The 17,153-nt window shown below is 44.4% G+C and overlaps 1 protein-coding gene across 1 annotated transcript; it reads left to right on the top strand.

Moving 5' to 3' along the window:
- Positions 1 to 36: 36 nt before the first annotated feature.
- LOC110188934 (uncharacterized) lies at positions 37 to 14,981 on the top strand. The gene is made up of 13 exons (XM_020958872.2): positions 37 to 405; positions 467 to 549; positions 610 to 756; positions 825 to 917; positions 977 to 1,179; positions 1,247 to 1,412; positions 1,477 to 1,639; positions 1,701 to 1,758; positions 1,824 to 1,907; positions 1,994 to 2,126; positions 10,811 to 10,910; positions 11,283 to 11,994; positions 12,886 to 14,981. The coding sequence occupies exons 1-13, from the start codon at positions 250 to 252 to the stop codon at positions 13,749 to 13,751; spliced, it is 2,964 nt and encodes a 987-aa protein (XP_020814531.2). The 5' UTR covers positions 37 to 249; the 3' UTR covers positions 13,752 to 14,981.
- Positions 14,982 to 17,153: the final 2,172 nt, after the last annotated feature.

A 17,153-nucleotide genomic window follows, 5' to 3' on the forward strand; every position in this document is an offset into this window, starting at 1 on the left:
GCGCCACCTATCGATAGTTGGCTGGTTGTTTTTGGTATATTGGTATATTTCACCGACGGTCACACTGAAAAAGCTGCGACCGACGACAACAACATAAACAACAACAACATCGCCAAGTGATTTTTTTTTTGGCCAACTCTCCGAGATTCAAGATACGAAAGAGACGAAAACGGAGTTTGACGGATTGCGGAAGAGCGGCCTGACCACCAGACGCGGAAGTAGTTATCAAAATACAACTCGCCACCAGCCATGGCCGCGGTGCTGCCGGAGAACGCGGCCGAAATTGCGGTGGCCAACGCAATCAATAACATCAACGGGAATAATGCAAATGGAAATGGACGCAATCGGGTGCTGGCGGGCGGTGGCGGCGTCGGCGGTGGTGGCGGATTAGGGGGTGGCGGACAGGTGAGTGTACATAAGCTAGTGCGGCACGGCAACCTTATCTTGGCCCTGTTTTGACTTACAGAACAACATGATGAACATGCGGGACCGCCTGTTTCACGCCATTTACTTTCGGGCGGCGGCTGCCTACGCGGAGCTGGTTCCACGGTGAGTGTCATTGCTCCCAGTCTTATCTTTGCCGCTCTGTTATCACTATCTGTGTTCCAGGAAGGTGCAGCTGACCATCGAGTTCCTGCTTCTGGCCAAGGCGCTACTGTTCTTCTTCACCCTCATTTACGTACACAATGCGTTTATCAAGAACCCTTGCACTTGTCTGCAGGAGGTGCAGAACTGGCCGCGAGAGGGGGTCATCAGGCAAGGCTTAAGCACACCAAAATCCTTATGCTCCTTATTGCTAAATATTTGTACCCTTTCTTTGGCAGAGTGGAGATTATACCACATCTGGCGGAGAAGCGGGCCATTTGGCAGGGCATCAAGCGGGACCAGCACATAGTGCGCTCCTTAAAGGACTCCTAGTAGGTACTCCCAACATGTAATAAAGGCTTAAGACTCATGAAAGACTGTTATGTTTCAGCTACTATGGCATAGGCCCACAAACCCACGAGAATCACAAGCAGCTGAAGCGTTATGAATCGATCCTGGGCAGACTGGGCCTACCCGTTCGCCCCACATTTGCCTACAGCAACGAATCGCTGTACTACTACTTTGATGCCATCAATATACTGGACACCTATGACCATCCCAATGCCATACAGCTCAAGAACGAAGAAGATGATGGTGAGATTATCACGGAAAGCATCTTGCAAATAGCAATGAAACCATTTCTTTTTATTTACATTTACAGAAGAGCAGTACATTGTGGAGTACTCGCTGGAGTACGGCCATCTGCGCCTGTCTGCTGCCACGAGAAAGCGCCTGCAGATCCCAGTGCTCACTGTCCAGCTGGATCCCAATACGAACAAGTGTTTCGGTGACGGGCTGACGCGCTATCTGCTGAAGCGATTGCTCGGGTAGGGTATTCACTATCTCTTCTTAATCTGATTCCTTAACTTAAACCCCTGTGTTTTTTCATAGTTATGATGACTTGCTGATGGCCTCGGTGAGAGCAATAGCCGAGAAGGAGGAGAACAAGGGTTATTTGCGCAATGTGATCACCGGCGAGCACTATCGATTCGTGTCGATGTGGTGGGCAGCTTGGAGCAGTTACCCCGTTGCCTTTTGTGTGATGCTTCTGTTTGTGAGTGACTACTTATTTTAATTAATTTAAAATATATACTATATAAACTCATCTCTTTCAGACCTTTTCGGTATCTATGCTGCTTCGTTATTCGCATCACCAGATCTTTGTCTTCATAGGTAGCTACTCCGAAGAGCAATGCGTAATTGAAATCCTTGAATATGTCTTGTCCTTGTCTTTACAGTGGACTTGCTGCAAATGCTGGAGTACAATGTGTCCGCCCGGTTCCCTATAGCTCCTTTGCTTACCGTCATTCTGGCGCTCGTAGGTGAGCTAAAACCTTTGCGACTAATTAACTTGCATGGCCATTAACCGTGTTCTATTTTTGGCTCTGTCTCTCCCTCTCTGCTGCAGGAATGGAGGCCATTATGTCTGAATTCTTCAACGACACCACGACGGCCTTCTACATCATACTGATTGTGTGGATAGCGGATCAATACGATGCCATATGTTGCCACACGAGCATCACCAAGCGTCATTGGCTCAGGTGCGTACCACACTCGCATCCCAAAGCGCATTTTCAGGAAGGCTCTCAGGTCATGTTTGATTTTTTTCTTTTTTTGTGCTTCTGTGAAATCGTCCGTGGCCCGAACAAATGACAAATTCAATTACATTAAGTCTGCAATCCTTTCCAGCATCTATGTCTGTATGTTGCTGCTGCCGTCGGGCCATAGATAATAGCATCTTGTCCCTCCCATTGCCATTCCCACCTCCCGTCATCAGCACTTAACAGTTCATTTCGTTCGGTTTCGCATATTTTCCTTCTCCAGCGTATTTTACACTCCTTGTCCTCACCAAACCAACGACGCTTGGAGTCCCGGTTGTTATTTGAAAATTAACTTGGCTTGCGCAAGCCTCCCCCGGGGCCAGAAGCAAATCGACCAGTGGCCATCCATCCCCTTTGCCTTTGGGGCGGGTGCTAGTGGGTAATGTTCCCCACACACACACCCACACCCACACCCACTCACACACACCAACACACAGACACCGGCAAACAGAGAATTTCATCACTTAAGTCAACAAGCGTAACCCAAGCGGCAAGCCACATCCATGTAGCTCCCAACCAACTGAGCCGCGCCATTAGCAAACATTTAAATAAACTCGCTTCTTCATAACACAAAAAAGAAAGAAACGGAGAGGGAAATATGCGGAAAAGCGAAGGAAATTTAGAGCCCAGCTCATTCCCGTTCGATCGACATTAATGACCATGCACGTCAGGACTGAACAGGACAGGACAACCCCATCGTTTCGTAACCCATTCCCAGGCCAAAAGCGTAGCTACTTTGCGGTTTATTACGCGCACTTTGCGTAATTGAGAAGCGGCCGCCGCAAAGAAATTATTTTTTTTTTTTTTTTTGGCAACTCTGGCATCAATTTCCACAATGCGCCGAAGGAGGGGGACCATCAATAATTCAAAAAGACACTCGAAAATTCCCTTTTTAGCAAACGTCTGTCCGTCCTTCGGTTCGTGCTCCTTGATTATGAATTCATGTGCATGCATCCTGTCCTCAATCACTGCGGTGTTGATTTTGCGTAATTTGCGCCGAATTAAATGGCTATCAGTGCTCCCTGAAAACGAGGCCCGTCTCCTTGAAGACCACTTGTCGTCCGTATTTATATTCATTAAAGATTCATCGACGCGAATGATTTTAAATGCTTGAGGCTTGTGTTTGCCCAGAGCTTGTCGCGGGATTGTTATGGAAATGGGAAATGGCAGCGACAGCGGCAGCTGGGAAATGCCCAAACGATATCCGTGGCCTCAATTAGCAGGGAGCTTTTCCACGATGCATGTGGGACATGAATTTATGAGAGGAATAGGGAGCACCCATAGAATGCCTTCTGCAGCTCTCAAATATCTCGGAACCGAGATGAAAAGGTAGCCCGGATTCCGGATGCCATCGATAGTTTCCATACGCACCGAGACTACTAATCTTTGGGCCTGGCTGCCGGGTTGATGTGCTGCTGTTGGCCAAAAGAAGTTTCCTTTTGTGTCTGCCGGCCCTTGGAGTTTCGCATAACTCATCATTTGCTTGCCCCGAGATTGTCAAACTTTTTGTGAGGGAAGAAAAAGTTTTGAATGAAAAAATATCCAATTGCAATGTGTGCGCCGGTTGAGAATCCTTTTCGATGCAATTGAATGGCAAACAATATTCAATGTTTCGCCTTCGTCTAGGTAGCTAAAATGTGGTATCCAAGAAGGAGAAGCTTCTCCTGGGGCAGCTGCTTGGTCCTCGCTTTAAGTGAAATTAATTCAGCAAAGGGTCTGCACTATCCCCTGGCATGTGAGTGCCATATGGACAGGACACTCTGCCGGAACCATAAATGCAGGCATCTGAGTTGTGTGTGTGTGTGTCTGCAGGGTGTATTTTGTGGGGAGAGAGAAAGATATTGTGAGTGTGTGTATGCTTTCGTACGGTTTAATTTTGCTGTTATTGACTGCCTCGGGCTGTGAAAGGGGTTTCCGGTACTGTTTTTCTATACCCTTGAACTGGGCATTAATAGATTGTGCAGGGAAATGTAACACAATCTTTAAGAAACTCCAATAGATCTTAGTATTTTAAACAAGGATCTCAGTCAAACTTGAAAACATTAAAAGAGTGATGGTTTCGTAAAGATAGGTCTATCAAAGCCACTGAAAGTCACAAAATTCTTCAATTTCATTAAAATATTACCAAAAATGTGTAAATATATATACCTTTCTTGGGTATTATAGTTTTAGTCATATATATTCTTGATCAGCTTTAACAGCCAAGTCGATCACAGGCAAAAAATAAAAGAAATTTCCCAATTTTTTCACATTTTTATAATTCTATTATAACCTAATAAAAACTAACATAGGAAAGTATTTTGAATTAATATTAATGCTTTTTCGACTTAGTTGTGAGATTTTAAAACATTTAGTAGTCCAAAAAATGTCCATGTGCAAAATATCTTTGAATATTTTAAGCTTAGTTATGATCGTTTTTCAATTCGATTCTATAATTCATTTGAAAACTATATGGGTATATTAGCGTCGGCTTTCCGAAGCTTGTTTCAATTCTTGTTTGTTATTTTATAAACGATCTATATTTTCTATATGTCAAAAAACACTATAACCTATAACAGTTTAATTCTCTATTATTAAAAAACCTTTTAAGAAGGCGTCTCTACCTCGTTGTTCAACTTGTAAGCCATATGAATATTTCAAAGCTCTTAAGGTTGATTATCTTTTCATTAAAAAGTTCGGAACTTTTATTCCATTCTCTCTCGATTTAAGCTTAAGAAAAGAAGATCCTATTAACCCGCATCTTACAAGTTTGTGAAGTTTTTAAAGTTTACCTTAAGAATCCCTATATTTCAGAAAGACGAGTAAACTCAATTTCCCTCTTTGTTAAGGAATTTGCAAAGTCCATTAAGCATAATTGTGAACCGGGTTAAAAATGTGTTACTTTTTAGTAATTCCAAATCCCTGGTTGGGTATATAAAACTTCGGTTTTCCAAATATATATAAAAATCCTTTCCTCTTGTTAGCTTCTGGTTTGGCTCGGCTGTTGTTGGTCCTGCGGTTATGGGTTACAGGGCCGGGATTGCTTGTTCTGCTGCTTCCTTCCTGACTTCCTTCCTGCCTGCCTGGTGGTGATGGTGGTGGTGCTCCTTCTCGTGATCCTTCTGCTCCTGCTTCCGTATTTGCTCGCCTGTTTTTGCGGTTAACTTGGTCTGCGGAAGGCAGGCAGTCAGAGAGTCAGCCAAGGCCCAAGCCGGCTGGCATTGAAGTTGGCATACAAGACAAACAAGCTGGCGGCGCTTTTTGCTTTTTAGCTGCGTCCCAGAAATCCCCGCCTGCTATCGCGATGCTCCCCTCTCCCCCTCAAAACGGTATTAATTTCATTGCATAGACTAATTTGTGTACTTAAACTTTGCTAAAAGTTGCAATCAACGTGAATTGCAAATGGTTGAATTGCAGACGGCAGTTGGAAGCTTAAAACTGTCAAGTGGCCCCGTCGAAAAGGGGAACAAAGCCTCCAGCTCCAGTTCTAGCAGCTTTTGCTTTTAGCCAGCCAACAACTAACCATCTGAACTTCCTGTCAATTGCCTTCAATTCATTCTAATTGACTTTTAAGGGACTTTAAAGCCATCAAAGGAGTGCTCCTGCTCCTGCCCTGTTCTGCCCCACTCGGCTCCTCTTAATCGCCGTTTAACGAGCGCGCCAAGCCATCCCTAACTACCGGCTTCCATACGGCTGGATGGGATGGTGGAGTATAATAAGCCCCTGACACCACCCAACTTTCACCCCCATCCCAGGCAGCCCTTTCTGTTCGCGCCAGCTTCTTATTTTGCCCTGTGGCTTCTTGCGGCGCGTAATGCTTCTTTTGTGCTTAAATCTGGTTGCCAGGCACGGGGCAGACGACACGTATTAAATGAGCTGCAAACGCACAGGAAAAAGCTAAAAGAAACACCTGCCAGCCAGTTGTGCCTCCCCAATGCCCGCTGGCTACGAATCTGGCTTGAGTCCTGCGCAGATTGTTTGTCGCTGGCAAGGAAGCTGTCGCACTGAGGCCAAAGGACCAGTGCTGTCAATTGCTTATTTTATTAGGCACAACAGATCGGGCTAATAAGTAAAGGATCTAAGATAATTGAAAGTTTTTAATAATTATTTGTATATCAAATGATTAAAAGTTAAACAGTGATATATAGTAGTTTTTATTATAGAAGAAAGTGGCCTAAAATTGCCTTTAACTAAAAGATCACTTTCCTAAATTTGGAATTATAATTAGCCATGTTTTTATTTAATCTAAATATCATTTAAAATATGTTCTTCATTCTGCTTTTATCCTTGTAGTCCTTACTATTTGCCTCGATCATTAGTTACTCGTCCTTGTGATAGTTGTTGATGGTTGCCTTTACTCGTTGTTTTGCTGTTAAGCTCGTCGTTTTTACTCGTCGCTTTGCTTGCTCTTCCAAACAAGGATCCTGTGGAAAAACTTCTTTAAATTGGAACAAACTAGTGTGGGAAATATTTTCTTTAAAAACTCTCAATAACACGCTTTATAAATCACAGATTAGATTACCAAACAGTGACATATTTGGCATAATTTCCGCCTAAAACTCCTTAAACCAAGTACATAATCTAACCAAAATCAGGACGAATTGACAGCACTACCAAGACTTCGCTTTGGTGGCATCAAAGAGCAAAATGCCAGGCACAAGTCCTGGCTGGAAGAGGGTGTAAAGGGGTCAGGTCGTCGGTTACAGTAGCGCGCCTCAAGTAGCTGCCTTCGTCTCCGCTTTCGTCCTGTTGTTTACACGCTTGTTACGCTAACAAACACACGGGCCATAGCTGTGCTGTGCTATATATATATAAGCGCGAACAAATATATATATTGGGACCAAAAGACCATATAATATATATATTCGCTTGCCATTGTTGCCGCTGCTCGGTCTCAAAGGTGGCCACGGTGTCGGCGGGTTAGCCTCAACGTCAACGGCATCGGCAACGGGGAACCATGGTGAAGTACAGGACCCCGGGAAATCGGGGGAAACAAGGCGGGTGGCATTTTCCTTACGCTTTGCACTCCTTTGGCTGTTTTCGTGTTGATTGAGATCATGTTACGCAAAGTATAATTGCGTCAAGTTTGTTTTTCTGCCATAACTTTTGTCCAACCGCGCCGAGCGACGAGCGCCGAGCAGAAGTGGCCACCCAAAGGAGTGAGAGGTAGAGAGGGTGGGTTGGCATGGGTGGCATAGTCCTCCATGGACGTGTCCTGGGCGTAACCCCTAACCAAGTGGGTGTTGTTCAAAGGTGCAGTTGATGAGTGTTCATAACGAGGCAAAATCGCTTCATTGTTATACGCTTCTCCTGCTGCTCCTGCTCCTGCTCCTGATACTCCTCCGGCGAGGCCTGTCAACTTGTGTGTGTGTGTGCTGTGCTCCGTTTGTTTCAGTTTCAGCTTGTTGTTTGTTTGCCAACATGGCGTATGCGCAACGTGCCTTTGTCTCCTTGCTGCTGTTTGCATATGTATGCGCCCAACTCTGTCCTGTTCCAATTTATGCATGAAAATGGGTCGTTTTCACGCATTTAGAGGCAAGAGCAGCAGCAACAGCAGCAGCAGGGTCAGGCAACACATTGTGTATTTGCTGTGCAAATACTTCAGTTTTTTTCCTGATATTTCAATTAAGTTTCGAGTTGCATTTGGGTGGTTTTTTTGCATCCCTCATAATCGAACTCATAATACTACTTATAACGCTGCCAGCCAGAGCACTCAATCCCATATGCAAATGCTATTAAAAGCAGCCACACCAGCAAATGTGCTTACAAGCTCATTGAGCACTTTAACTATTACCAAGTTCCCCCATTCCTCACTCTCTCTCTGCTATCCTGTTTGCTGGCAACAAATAAACACTTATGACGCAGATCGGATCACACACCGTCGCTGGAGGAGCCGTCAACAGCAACAGTGCAGGTTGAGCGCCGAGGTGCTTACTTAACTACGCTCCTCCGACTCCGACTCAGTGCTCAGTCTCAGTGCTCAGACACATGCAACAGTTGTCCTATTTGCCATCCTATTCTGCCATCACCGCCCACTTCCGCTCTGTCTCCCCCCAGGACTCCCTCGGGTCGAAGGATATGAAAGCCAAACAGTATTTGCCTGGCGCACATCCGTCCTGTCATCCGTTGGCACACTGGTCCAATGATAGCTGCGAAACTGATTTAGATATGTCAATTACATCTTTGTGAAGAGAAAGCAAAAATGTTTTTAATTACAACTAGTTTTGTAATAATATCTTTAGGGTACAGAGCATTAAAGGGTTTAACCAGAAAAGTGAGATATTATTATGTTTATGCTTAAATAAGTCTGAATATTCATTATCTTTGAAGCAATATTTATCAAGAATTAATATGGCAAATTTGTTGATAAATCAAAGTTTGAAAATTTTATAACTCAGCCAAAAACTCTTTAATTTCAATTCGGATAGCTTTTCTATGTTAGTTTTGATTAGGTTAATTAATCTGCATCCATTAAAAAAATGAAAAATTTGATCAATTTTTGACTTTTTTAACGATGTAACTCCTTATAAAAATTTGACAAAATGGCTAGATCGATTCAGCTGTTGATGCTGATCAATGATATATAATATATAATATATAACAGTTATAAAACCCTGCAAGGTTATACTAATTTTATAGATTAGAAGAAATACTTAAGAAAGTTGTATGTTTAAGGGATCTGTCCTTTCAAAGATGTTGTCCTTTAAGGGCAGTTTCTGAGGGACTTCTCCGCTGTAAGGACGAACTGTTCGTCAAAAAGCAGTATCCTTATGATAATGCTGCCTGTCAGACAGGGATTCCGTCGCTGTCAGTGCACTGTGCCTGGCCCGAGGCGCTGCAAGGCGATGTGGTGTAATGTGGTATGTGGCAAGGATGAGAACGGATGAGTGGGCAAGAGGATGGGCGGAGGATTCACAGTCACTGTCACAGGAAAGGGTAAAGGATGCGGGAACAGCACAAACTGGCGTGTAGCTGCTTGTCAACGCTACGCTACATTAGGAAAGCGAATGAAACGGAAACGAACGGGCGATAAGTGTTGTCTACGTGTCTGCAGCTCGCACTTCCACTTCCACATCCGTTTCCCCAGGACCGGAGAAGGGGGAGGGGGAGAGTGGTGGAAATTGAGGAAATTGCTGGCAAGCGTTTGGCGGGGGATGTGTCCATAATGCTCCCTGGCTTGCGCAATGCCCTGGAAAGGCTTTGCTAAATAAGTGTCGTGTGTCTTCATTTGTCGCCGGAGTGTCCTGTAGCGTATGTGTGTGTGTGTGTGCACAATCAACTCGAATTAAATTCAATAACATAACTCAATCAATGGAACCCAAAAAAAAATAAAATAGGAAAACAAGCTGGCGCTCTAAAAATAAATTAAAGTTGAATTCCGCCAAAGGACCCACCTCGGTCCGGTTGTCAGGCTCTGTCCATCCGGCTGTCCCATAGGTCCTTCGTCCGGCTGCCCGACCATTGCTTATCAATGGAGTCGCCTTGGCTGTCATTATTGTTGCTTCTGTTGTTGTTACGGCCATCCATTGTGTGCTTTTATTTGTTGTCTTTGGCGAGCAACAATTCAACTAACAGCGCCAGCAATTATTTATATTATTAAATCCTCTTGAGTGTTTTTCTTGTTTTTTTTTTTCTTGCCTGCGTCCTTCCTTCCGCTCCTTCGGCTATTGTTGTTTCCGTTTCTAGCCGCCCGCTGTTGTCTTGGCAGTTTTGATATTTGTCCGCCTCGGCTACGGTTACTTGTTACTCTTATGTCATGGCCCCGTGTGCTTCCATCCAGCCGCCATCCGTCTGACCCATTTCTCCGAAGCTTATGCCCAGCCCCAAAAAAAAAAAAAAGAAAAACAAACCATGAGGAAGGGAAGGAGGTTCTGGGGAAGGAATATAAAAAAAAAATAGAAAAACAGAAACCAATATGTTTTCGCTTTTTATTTCTATCAGCTAAATACCGGATGGTAATCATGATAGCCCCCCTTTAGTCCTTGGAAAACATCGAACCCCCCCACACACACACGCGATCGCTGATGTTTGATGAGGGTTTTCTCTTTCATAGACTCAGACACCAATTTTTGGCAGCTTTAAAGAAATTAGAGAAGGAAAAAGATTGCCTATGGTGGATGTGTTTTGGTTTTTTCTTAGATTGTTTCTCCCTTTGCCTTAAGTGCTTTTGACACTTTTGAGAGAACTGGAGTGGGTGCAAATGTATCACTTAGTTATTGACAGAACTTGTATAGCTCAACACGTAGAACCATTCGGTTTTAACTCGAAAGCGACTTGAAAAAGGGTCCTTAAAAGAGCGGTTTCTCTGGGAGTAAACCCGGTTTTTTATGAGAGATCTTAAGTGGCATGCATATCTTCCTTGTGAGCTCTGCTTATTGGTTCTAGATGGTTATAGAATCCAGAGTATATTTAGATACAAATTGGACTGTTAAACCTCACTTTTTATTTAGTTTTGATTAAATTCAATATAGAAGTGATATCCTGCCAAAGTCAAAGAGTGAACCCCACTGCTATTGGCATTCAAAATATGCCTCGTGAATCTCTGGCAGGGAGGCATATATCTCTCCTGCCTGCATTCGGCATTGGACAATTGTTTGGAGCTCCTTCTAACCTATCCCTCTTTCTGTTTTTTTTCTCCTCCGCAGGTTCTTCTACCTGTACCACTTCGCGTTCTATGCGTATCACTACCGCTTCAGTGGACAGTACAGGACGCTGGCCCTGCTCTCCTCGTACCTCTTCACCCAGGTAAGTGAGGGATGTGGGGGATGCAGCCAAGCTGGATAGCTGGATGGCCTTATGACCATGGCTCCATGGCGTAACCATGGCGAATAATGAATGCGTTATGCAACGGCGCTGCGACAATGATGGAAACGAACTCCGGCCATGTTTACGCCTGTCAAGTGCATGACAAATTGCCATTCTGGTGACTGCTCCGATCCGCCATTGCCATTGCCATTGTGGCATTGTTTCCAGCCAGGGTGCTGTGCTGGGGCTCACGTGCAGACCGGGACTTGGCTCACGTGCCCGGCAGACCCATGGCATAACGTCTCATCCTCTCATGCTTCAACCCTATATATCTGTCTGAGCTTGGGTCCTGCCTTTTTCCCCTTTTCGCAGCACTCGATAGTGTTCTTCTTTCATCGCTACGAGCTGCCAGCCATCATGGCCCAGCACCAGGTCTTCATCATCACACGCAACCAGGGGGCAGCAGCAGCAGCAGCGGCCGCAGCAGCAGCACGGGGTGGAGTGGCGCCAGGACCGGGTGGAGCAGCAGCCCAGGGGGACCCAGGAGCGGAAGCAGGAGCACCCGTCGTTGGCCAGCAGGCGGCCATGCAACGTGCCCGCCACATCGTGACCCGACTCTTCGTCCAACTGGCTGCACAGCGTCGGCAGCAGCGATTGCAACAGCAACAGCAACAGCAGCAGCAGCAGCCGGAGCCACAGCGGGCACCTGGACCCACTTACGCCGTCGGCGTGGCCTTGGCCAACCTTAGACGACTACCCGTGGTGGGACAGTGGCTGCAGGGCCGCGAGCAATTCGCCACCGTGCGTCGCGTCTTCCTGGGACACGGCGGCAACGGGCGTCTGATGCAAGTTCACCTGCAGCGCATCAACGTGGCCGACATGCAAGATATCCAGGGCTTGCGCAATCAAATAACTGCAGCCATTGCGGCAGCAGGAACCCGAGGAGTACCACCAGGAGCAGGCCAGCGGGCAGAGGGTACGTCTGATGAACCGACCGTTGCCACCGGCGATGCCACAACAGCAGCAGCCGGAGCAGCAGCAGGATCATCGCCAGTAGCTGGAATTGCAGCAGCAGGAGCAGCAGGTGAGCTTTGGCGACATTCCTGGCCTTAATTGAGTGGGGCCGGCACACTTCATTGCCTTTCACATTGAGGGCTTAAGCTCTTAACTTTTGCGGCAACCATTTGCATACCCTTCTTGGTGGGTATAAGGCTTTGTAGTAAAAGAATAACGGAAAAGGATCTTTATTTATATTAAAAGATTATGCCATTATTTACTTAACTTTCCAATTTAAAGTCCCTCAGTTGCCGCCATAGTAAGTTGCAGCATTCTCTGCGCTTAAGCTTCTTTTATTCCCTATTTCAATGCAGTTTATATCCCTTCCATAAGAAGATAAGATCCCTGAAAGATGACTGACAACCATATAAGTAAAATCTGTCCCTATAAAGTAGTTCAATTTTAGAATATCCAAACTTCGACTTGGTCTTGCCACTTGAATTTTTATCCCGATGGCGAAACAGATTTCGTTGCCATGAAGTTCTCCTCCGGTTTTTTTTTTTGGCGTTGTGTGTGAAATCGTTTGGAAGATAAATTCAAATTTGAATTCCACTCGACAAACGGGCCAATCCCCTTGGCCTCCGCCGTGTGTGTGAGTTGGTAACAACCAAACAAGCAATACAAATAACAGATTCAGTGGCAATAAATGCCAACGAGAGCTCTAGAGGATGGAGGACAGGATGTGGGTTGGGGGCACCGAGGAAGCCCTCAATTTCGGAGCGAAGAACATTCAATAGCCGGGGACCCAAAGCTGTTCTTTACGGCTGTCTGTGTCTGTCTGTCGGTCTGTCTGTATACAATAATCGTAATATGCATGAAATTATTTCTCAATTCGCAGGAAAATATTCACTGTAAATGTTTCGCTTGTCATTTCCTGTTTTATTTTCACTCTGCCTTCGAAATTCCCTGCATATTTCAGATGTCGAAACAAATCAGGGACGCAAGCAGCCGACAACAGGAGGAGCAGTACCGGGCATAAATGATGCAGCAGCAGGCGAAGCAGTAAGGGGAGCGGAAGCAGCTCAGGACAAGCCCGGTCGGGAGCTGGAGATGGAGACGGAGATGGAGCTAGAGCTCAAGGTGGAGCCAAAGAAGGAGCTCCAGCCGCCGGATGGGAAAAGCGAGGCTGGCGTGTCCAAGACGCTGGAAAATCTAAATTCCGTTGCGGCGGATATTATAAATATGTCGGATAAAACTACGGGTGCACCAGCAGGGGCAGTGGCCCCCCATCAGACCCTGATCCACACCCACGCCGATGTCCATGTCCATCATGGCCAGCCAAAGGCGAGGCAATTAGAAAATAATTTGCCAGAGTTGCTGAAAGCATCATCAGGTGAAAAGCAAAGCTGCCCACTGCCACAGCCAGCGCACAGCATTATTATGAATGACCAGCAGCAGCAGCAGCGGCAGTTGAAAAACAAACAGGACGAGGACGAGAACGCGACAGCGGCAACAACATCAGCAGCTGCCATGTCAAAACAATCCTCGGAGCCCGGAGCAGCAGAGGTAGGAGCAATAGCTACTGCTACAGCCGGGCCAATGATGGATGACAGGCAAACAGTTGATTTTATAGAAGGCGACAGCCCAACGTCGGCAGTAAATTGCCAACTCAATGTTGGCACAAACCACAAGGCCCAGGAGCAGGGGCAGCAGCAACAGGAGCAGCAGCTAATGAAAACTTCACAACATACATCAAGCCAAGTGACAACAGCAGCAGCAGCAGCAGCAACAGCAACAGCAGCAGCAACAGCAACAGCAGCAGCAGCAAAAACGGCAACAGAATAAGCCAGGCATTAGTGGCAAGGCTCCCGACCCGAAAAAAAAGAGAAAAATACCAATCCAAAACCCAAACCCAGCACCCATGGAATCCCGAAAAAAGCAAGCAAAAAGCCACAAAGCAAGATGTTATACATAAAGGAGCTAGTAAATTTTTAGATAATTTGTCTGGTGTACTTATGTCCGGAGATCAGCCACAGCTCGACGCACCGCCCAGGTCAGAATGTGTGTGTGTTTGTGGATGGATGGATGGATGGGATTGGGGGAATGCATGGACGAATGGATGGATGGATGGATGTATGGATGGGCGATGAGGGGCGATGTGTGATGAGAACGTGCTGTGAGCTCGGACTGAATCGAGAAACGAGGAGACGTGAAAGAGCGTAGTTGACCTGCTTGCACTAGCAGGCAAAGTCAGGATATATATTAATAATAATAATGTTGCTCGCCTTTTTAATTAGCCAAATACGTGAGAAGCCGCAACACATGTACGGATACGGATACACAAACATGCACACCGCAAGCTAGTCGCTTTTTAAACTTAACTTCACTTTTTTTTGCCTACCATATTTTGTTTGCCTTTCGGTTTTTGTTTTCCTTTTTTTTTTCTTGTATTGAGAAAAATGCGTTGGAAATTTTTTAATTAACTTTCGAGCTGCCTTTTTACCCGGACCCAACTCCACCTAGCACGCCAACCGGACGGACAAACAGCCGGAAGCTCTTCCGGCCGATAACCATGCCGATGCCTGAGCCTCCGCCTCTCCCAGCTCCACCATAGCTAAGCGTCTTTTACCATTAACTTTATGAAAATGCCATTTGTCAATTGTTATATAATTTTTTTGAGGATTTTTCATTTGAAATTGTATCATGCAAAGGCCACAAAAGGAAGCACTGTGAATATTCATGAATAAATATCGTTGAATGTTTGTAAAAAAAAAGTTAGCAATAACCATTATTGTCCTCCGATGGAGTCAATGCTGTTAGGGAATAATCATTAATTGTTTGATATTGTTTCGTTTATATTTTGTACACTGGACAAGGACGATAACGACGACGATGACATGTTTCTAGGACTAAACTAATAAGCAATTGATGCCCGAGGTCGGTTTATAATTCTTAACTTTACACCCTAAAACTTATATACTAGTAGCTATGACTATTTGCTATTGCTAAACAAATACAACAAAAAGATGTTATTTCTAAATGTGTATAAAAATAAATATATACGACATAAATCAATGTCCATAATGCGTGTGTAATTGTTGTTTTTGGAATGAGATGGAACAAGGCCAGCTGGACCTTGGTTTGGATTTCTAATGAGTCAGAAAATTGTTAAGCCATTTGCATAAATGTTAATGGGATGGCCTCGTTGGATGTTTAATTTTTGACTGGAACACAAACAAATTTTGCTACCATCTGAAATTGAAATTTGATTTGCATATTTCCGTCTTATAAACTAACGGAACGAAACCAATTCTCGGGGTTGTCCGTGATGATAGATATTTCTCGGATATAGATTTTTAATGATGCCAAAGCAAGAGGGATGAATATGAATTACGGGAAGAGAATATTTAACATTTGATGGGTCTTGTTCTGCTAAAAATTTCATTATAAATCTAACATTTAAGTCTTTTAAAGTGAGAAACAGATCTCAAAAGTAGTATATTTCTAGATTAGGATAATAGTGACACCGTTTCACCAATAAAAAGGATTAAAGTGTATTAAAATTCTTTGCCAGAATATATTTTAAAACCTCCTGTGCCATCATTATCATTATTGATGGCTTTAGGTATGTTTTCTTTTTTATTCCTCCCTCCGCACTCTGCCCTAAAAAAGTTTGCCGCAAAAATATGTAAATAAAACAATGCAAATTTTTAGAGAGTAGCAACTCCTTATGCTGTTGCTCCTGCTCCTGCTCCTGGCTGTAGCAACTTGTGCTGTCAGTGCGCATTTCTTCCAGCTCGCTGATGTGAGCACGCCAAGTAACTTACAATAATAAACAGCGGGCCGTCGTCGTCGTATGTTCCGATGTTGAGCGACTAGCAGACAGCAGCGGGGACATCCTTCGCCTCGCCAGGACGATGACGGAGTGAAGGTGTTCCGGGCCAGACAGCCCGTGACAGGCGGGGAGCATTCCAGCGAGATCCCATCAAGAGATGCCGAATGGTCGAGGAGTTGGGGAGGACATACATATTTATTATGTCGCAAGCACTCCGACGACTGCCTATATGAGCAACGTGAGCTTCCTTTGATTAACATCTTTATCAATATTTTCTTATTATTTGCTCATTTCATCAGAGAGAGTGGGATCAGGCGCAACTTTTCAATAAAGGAAGAAGCTGGCAACTGACAGCAGTGAAAGAAAAAAAATATAAAAAATAAACAAATCATTTGCATCTCATTAATGCAAATCACACACACACACACGTTCCCCCTCTCTATGAGTGGGTGTATTTTAAAAGGCTTGTCAAGTCCTCACTCGGAGCCAGAGTAACCCCGCGGCGGAATCTCTTCCACGCTTTAAACCCAATCCCCCAGCTTCAGATCCCACACTCCCGAATCCGGGGAATAACCCTCCAAGGAAGCTGTTAATCAGAAGTCAAACAAAGTGTTGCCTACTTTCGAAGCTGTGATTACAAGCAAAACATTTTAATTGGCTCTCTTTATATATGTTTCCACAGCAAACACGGCTTCAAGGCAAATACATAAAGGCTTAAGTCCGCCTGAAAATATATCCGAAATAAACATACATATATCCCACGTATGTGAATAACGGTTTAGTTAGTTATATTTTGGCAAAGACCCCACGGGGCGTTTTGTTGAAATACTCGGGAATTGTAATTGAACTTACATAAATATAATAACCACTAACTATGGCACAGTTCAAAGTGATGTAACGGTATTATTTGTGGAACATGTGTGGAATTTAATTTGTATACTTCCAAAATACTATTTAATATTTTGCATTGAAAAGAGCTTTAGGATTTCAAGTGTATATAATTTCAAAGGACAAAGGTCTCGGATGCGGTGTGGAAAGGTCCCTTGTTTTTGTTGCAGGATATTATTATTTGAGTTAGAAGCTAACAAGGCCATGAAGGACTTATTTCCGACCCTACAAATCATATATATTATTGATCACTATCAAAAGCAGAGTCGATCTTGCCATGATTTAAAGAAAACAAGAAAGGAAGCTAACTTCGGCACGCCGAAGTTTATATACCCTTGCAGATAGAACTCCGATGACTTCCTGGATTCCTTCCATACAATATAAAATATTTATATTAATGTTAAAAAAAACAATAAAGTAATACCTGCTCTCATTTCATTCACCTATACATATTATATTTTCAGTTTTACATTCACAGATTTGCATTTTTGCTCCACATCTAACGATCGTTTGTATGGCACCTA

Source organism: Drosophila serrata, unplaced genomic scaffold (genome assembly GCF_035046125.1).
Source record: "Drosophila serrata isolate PLE 108 unplaced genomic scaffold, ASM3504612v1 contig_184, whole genome shotgun sequence".
In the NCBI taxonomy this organism is placed as follows: Eukaryota; Metazoa; Arthropoda; class Insecta; order Diptera; family Drosophilidae; genus Drosophila; species Drosophila serrata.

Bases quoted from the DNA above. Each gene is read 5' to 3' on its own strand.
- LOC110188934 (XM_020958872.2), top strand. From the start codon at position 250: ATGGCCGCGGTGCTGCCGGAGAACGCGGCCGAAATTGCGGTGGCCAAC. The intron at 1,413-1,476 runs GTAGGGTATTCA...GTTTTTTCATAG, and splicing joins CTGCTGAAGCGATTGCTCGG to TTATGATGACTTGCTGATGG. The intron at 1,908-1,993 runs GTGAGCTAAAAC...TCTCTGCTGCAG, and splicing joins CGTCATTCTGGCGCTCGTAG to GAATGGAGGCCATTATGTCT.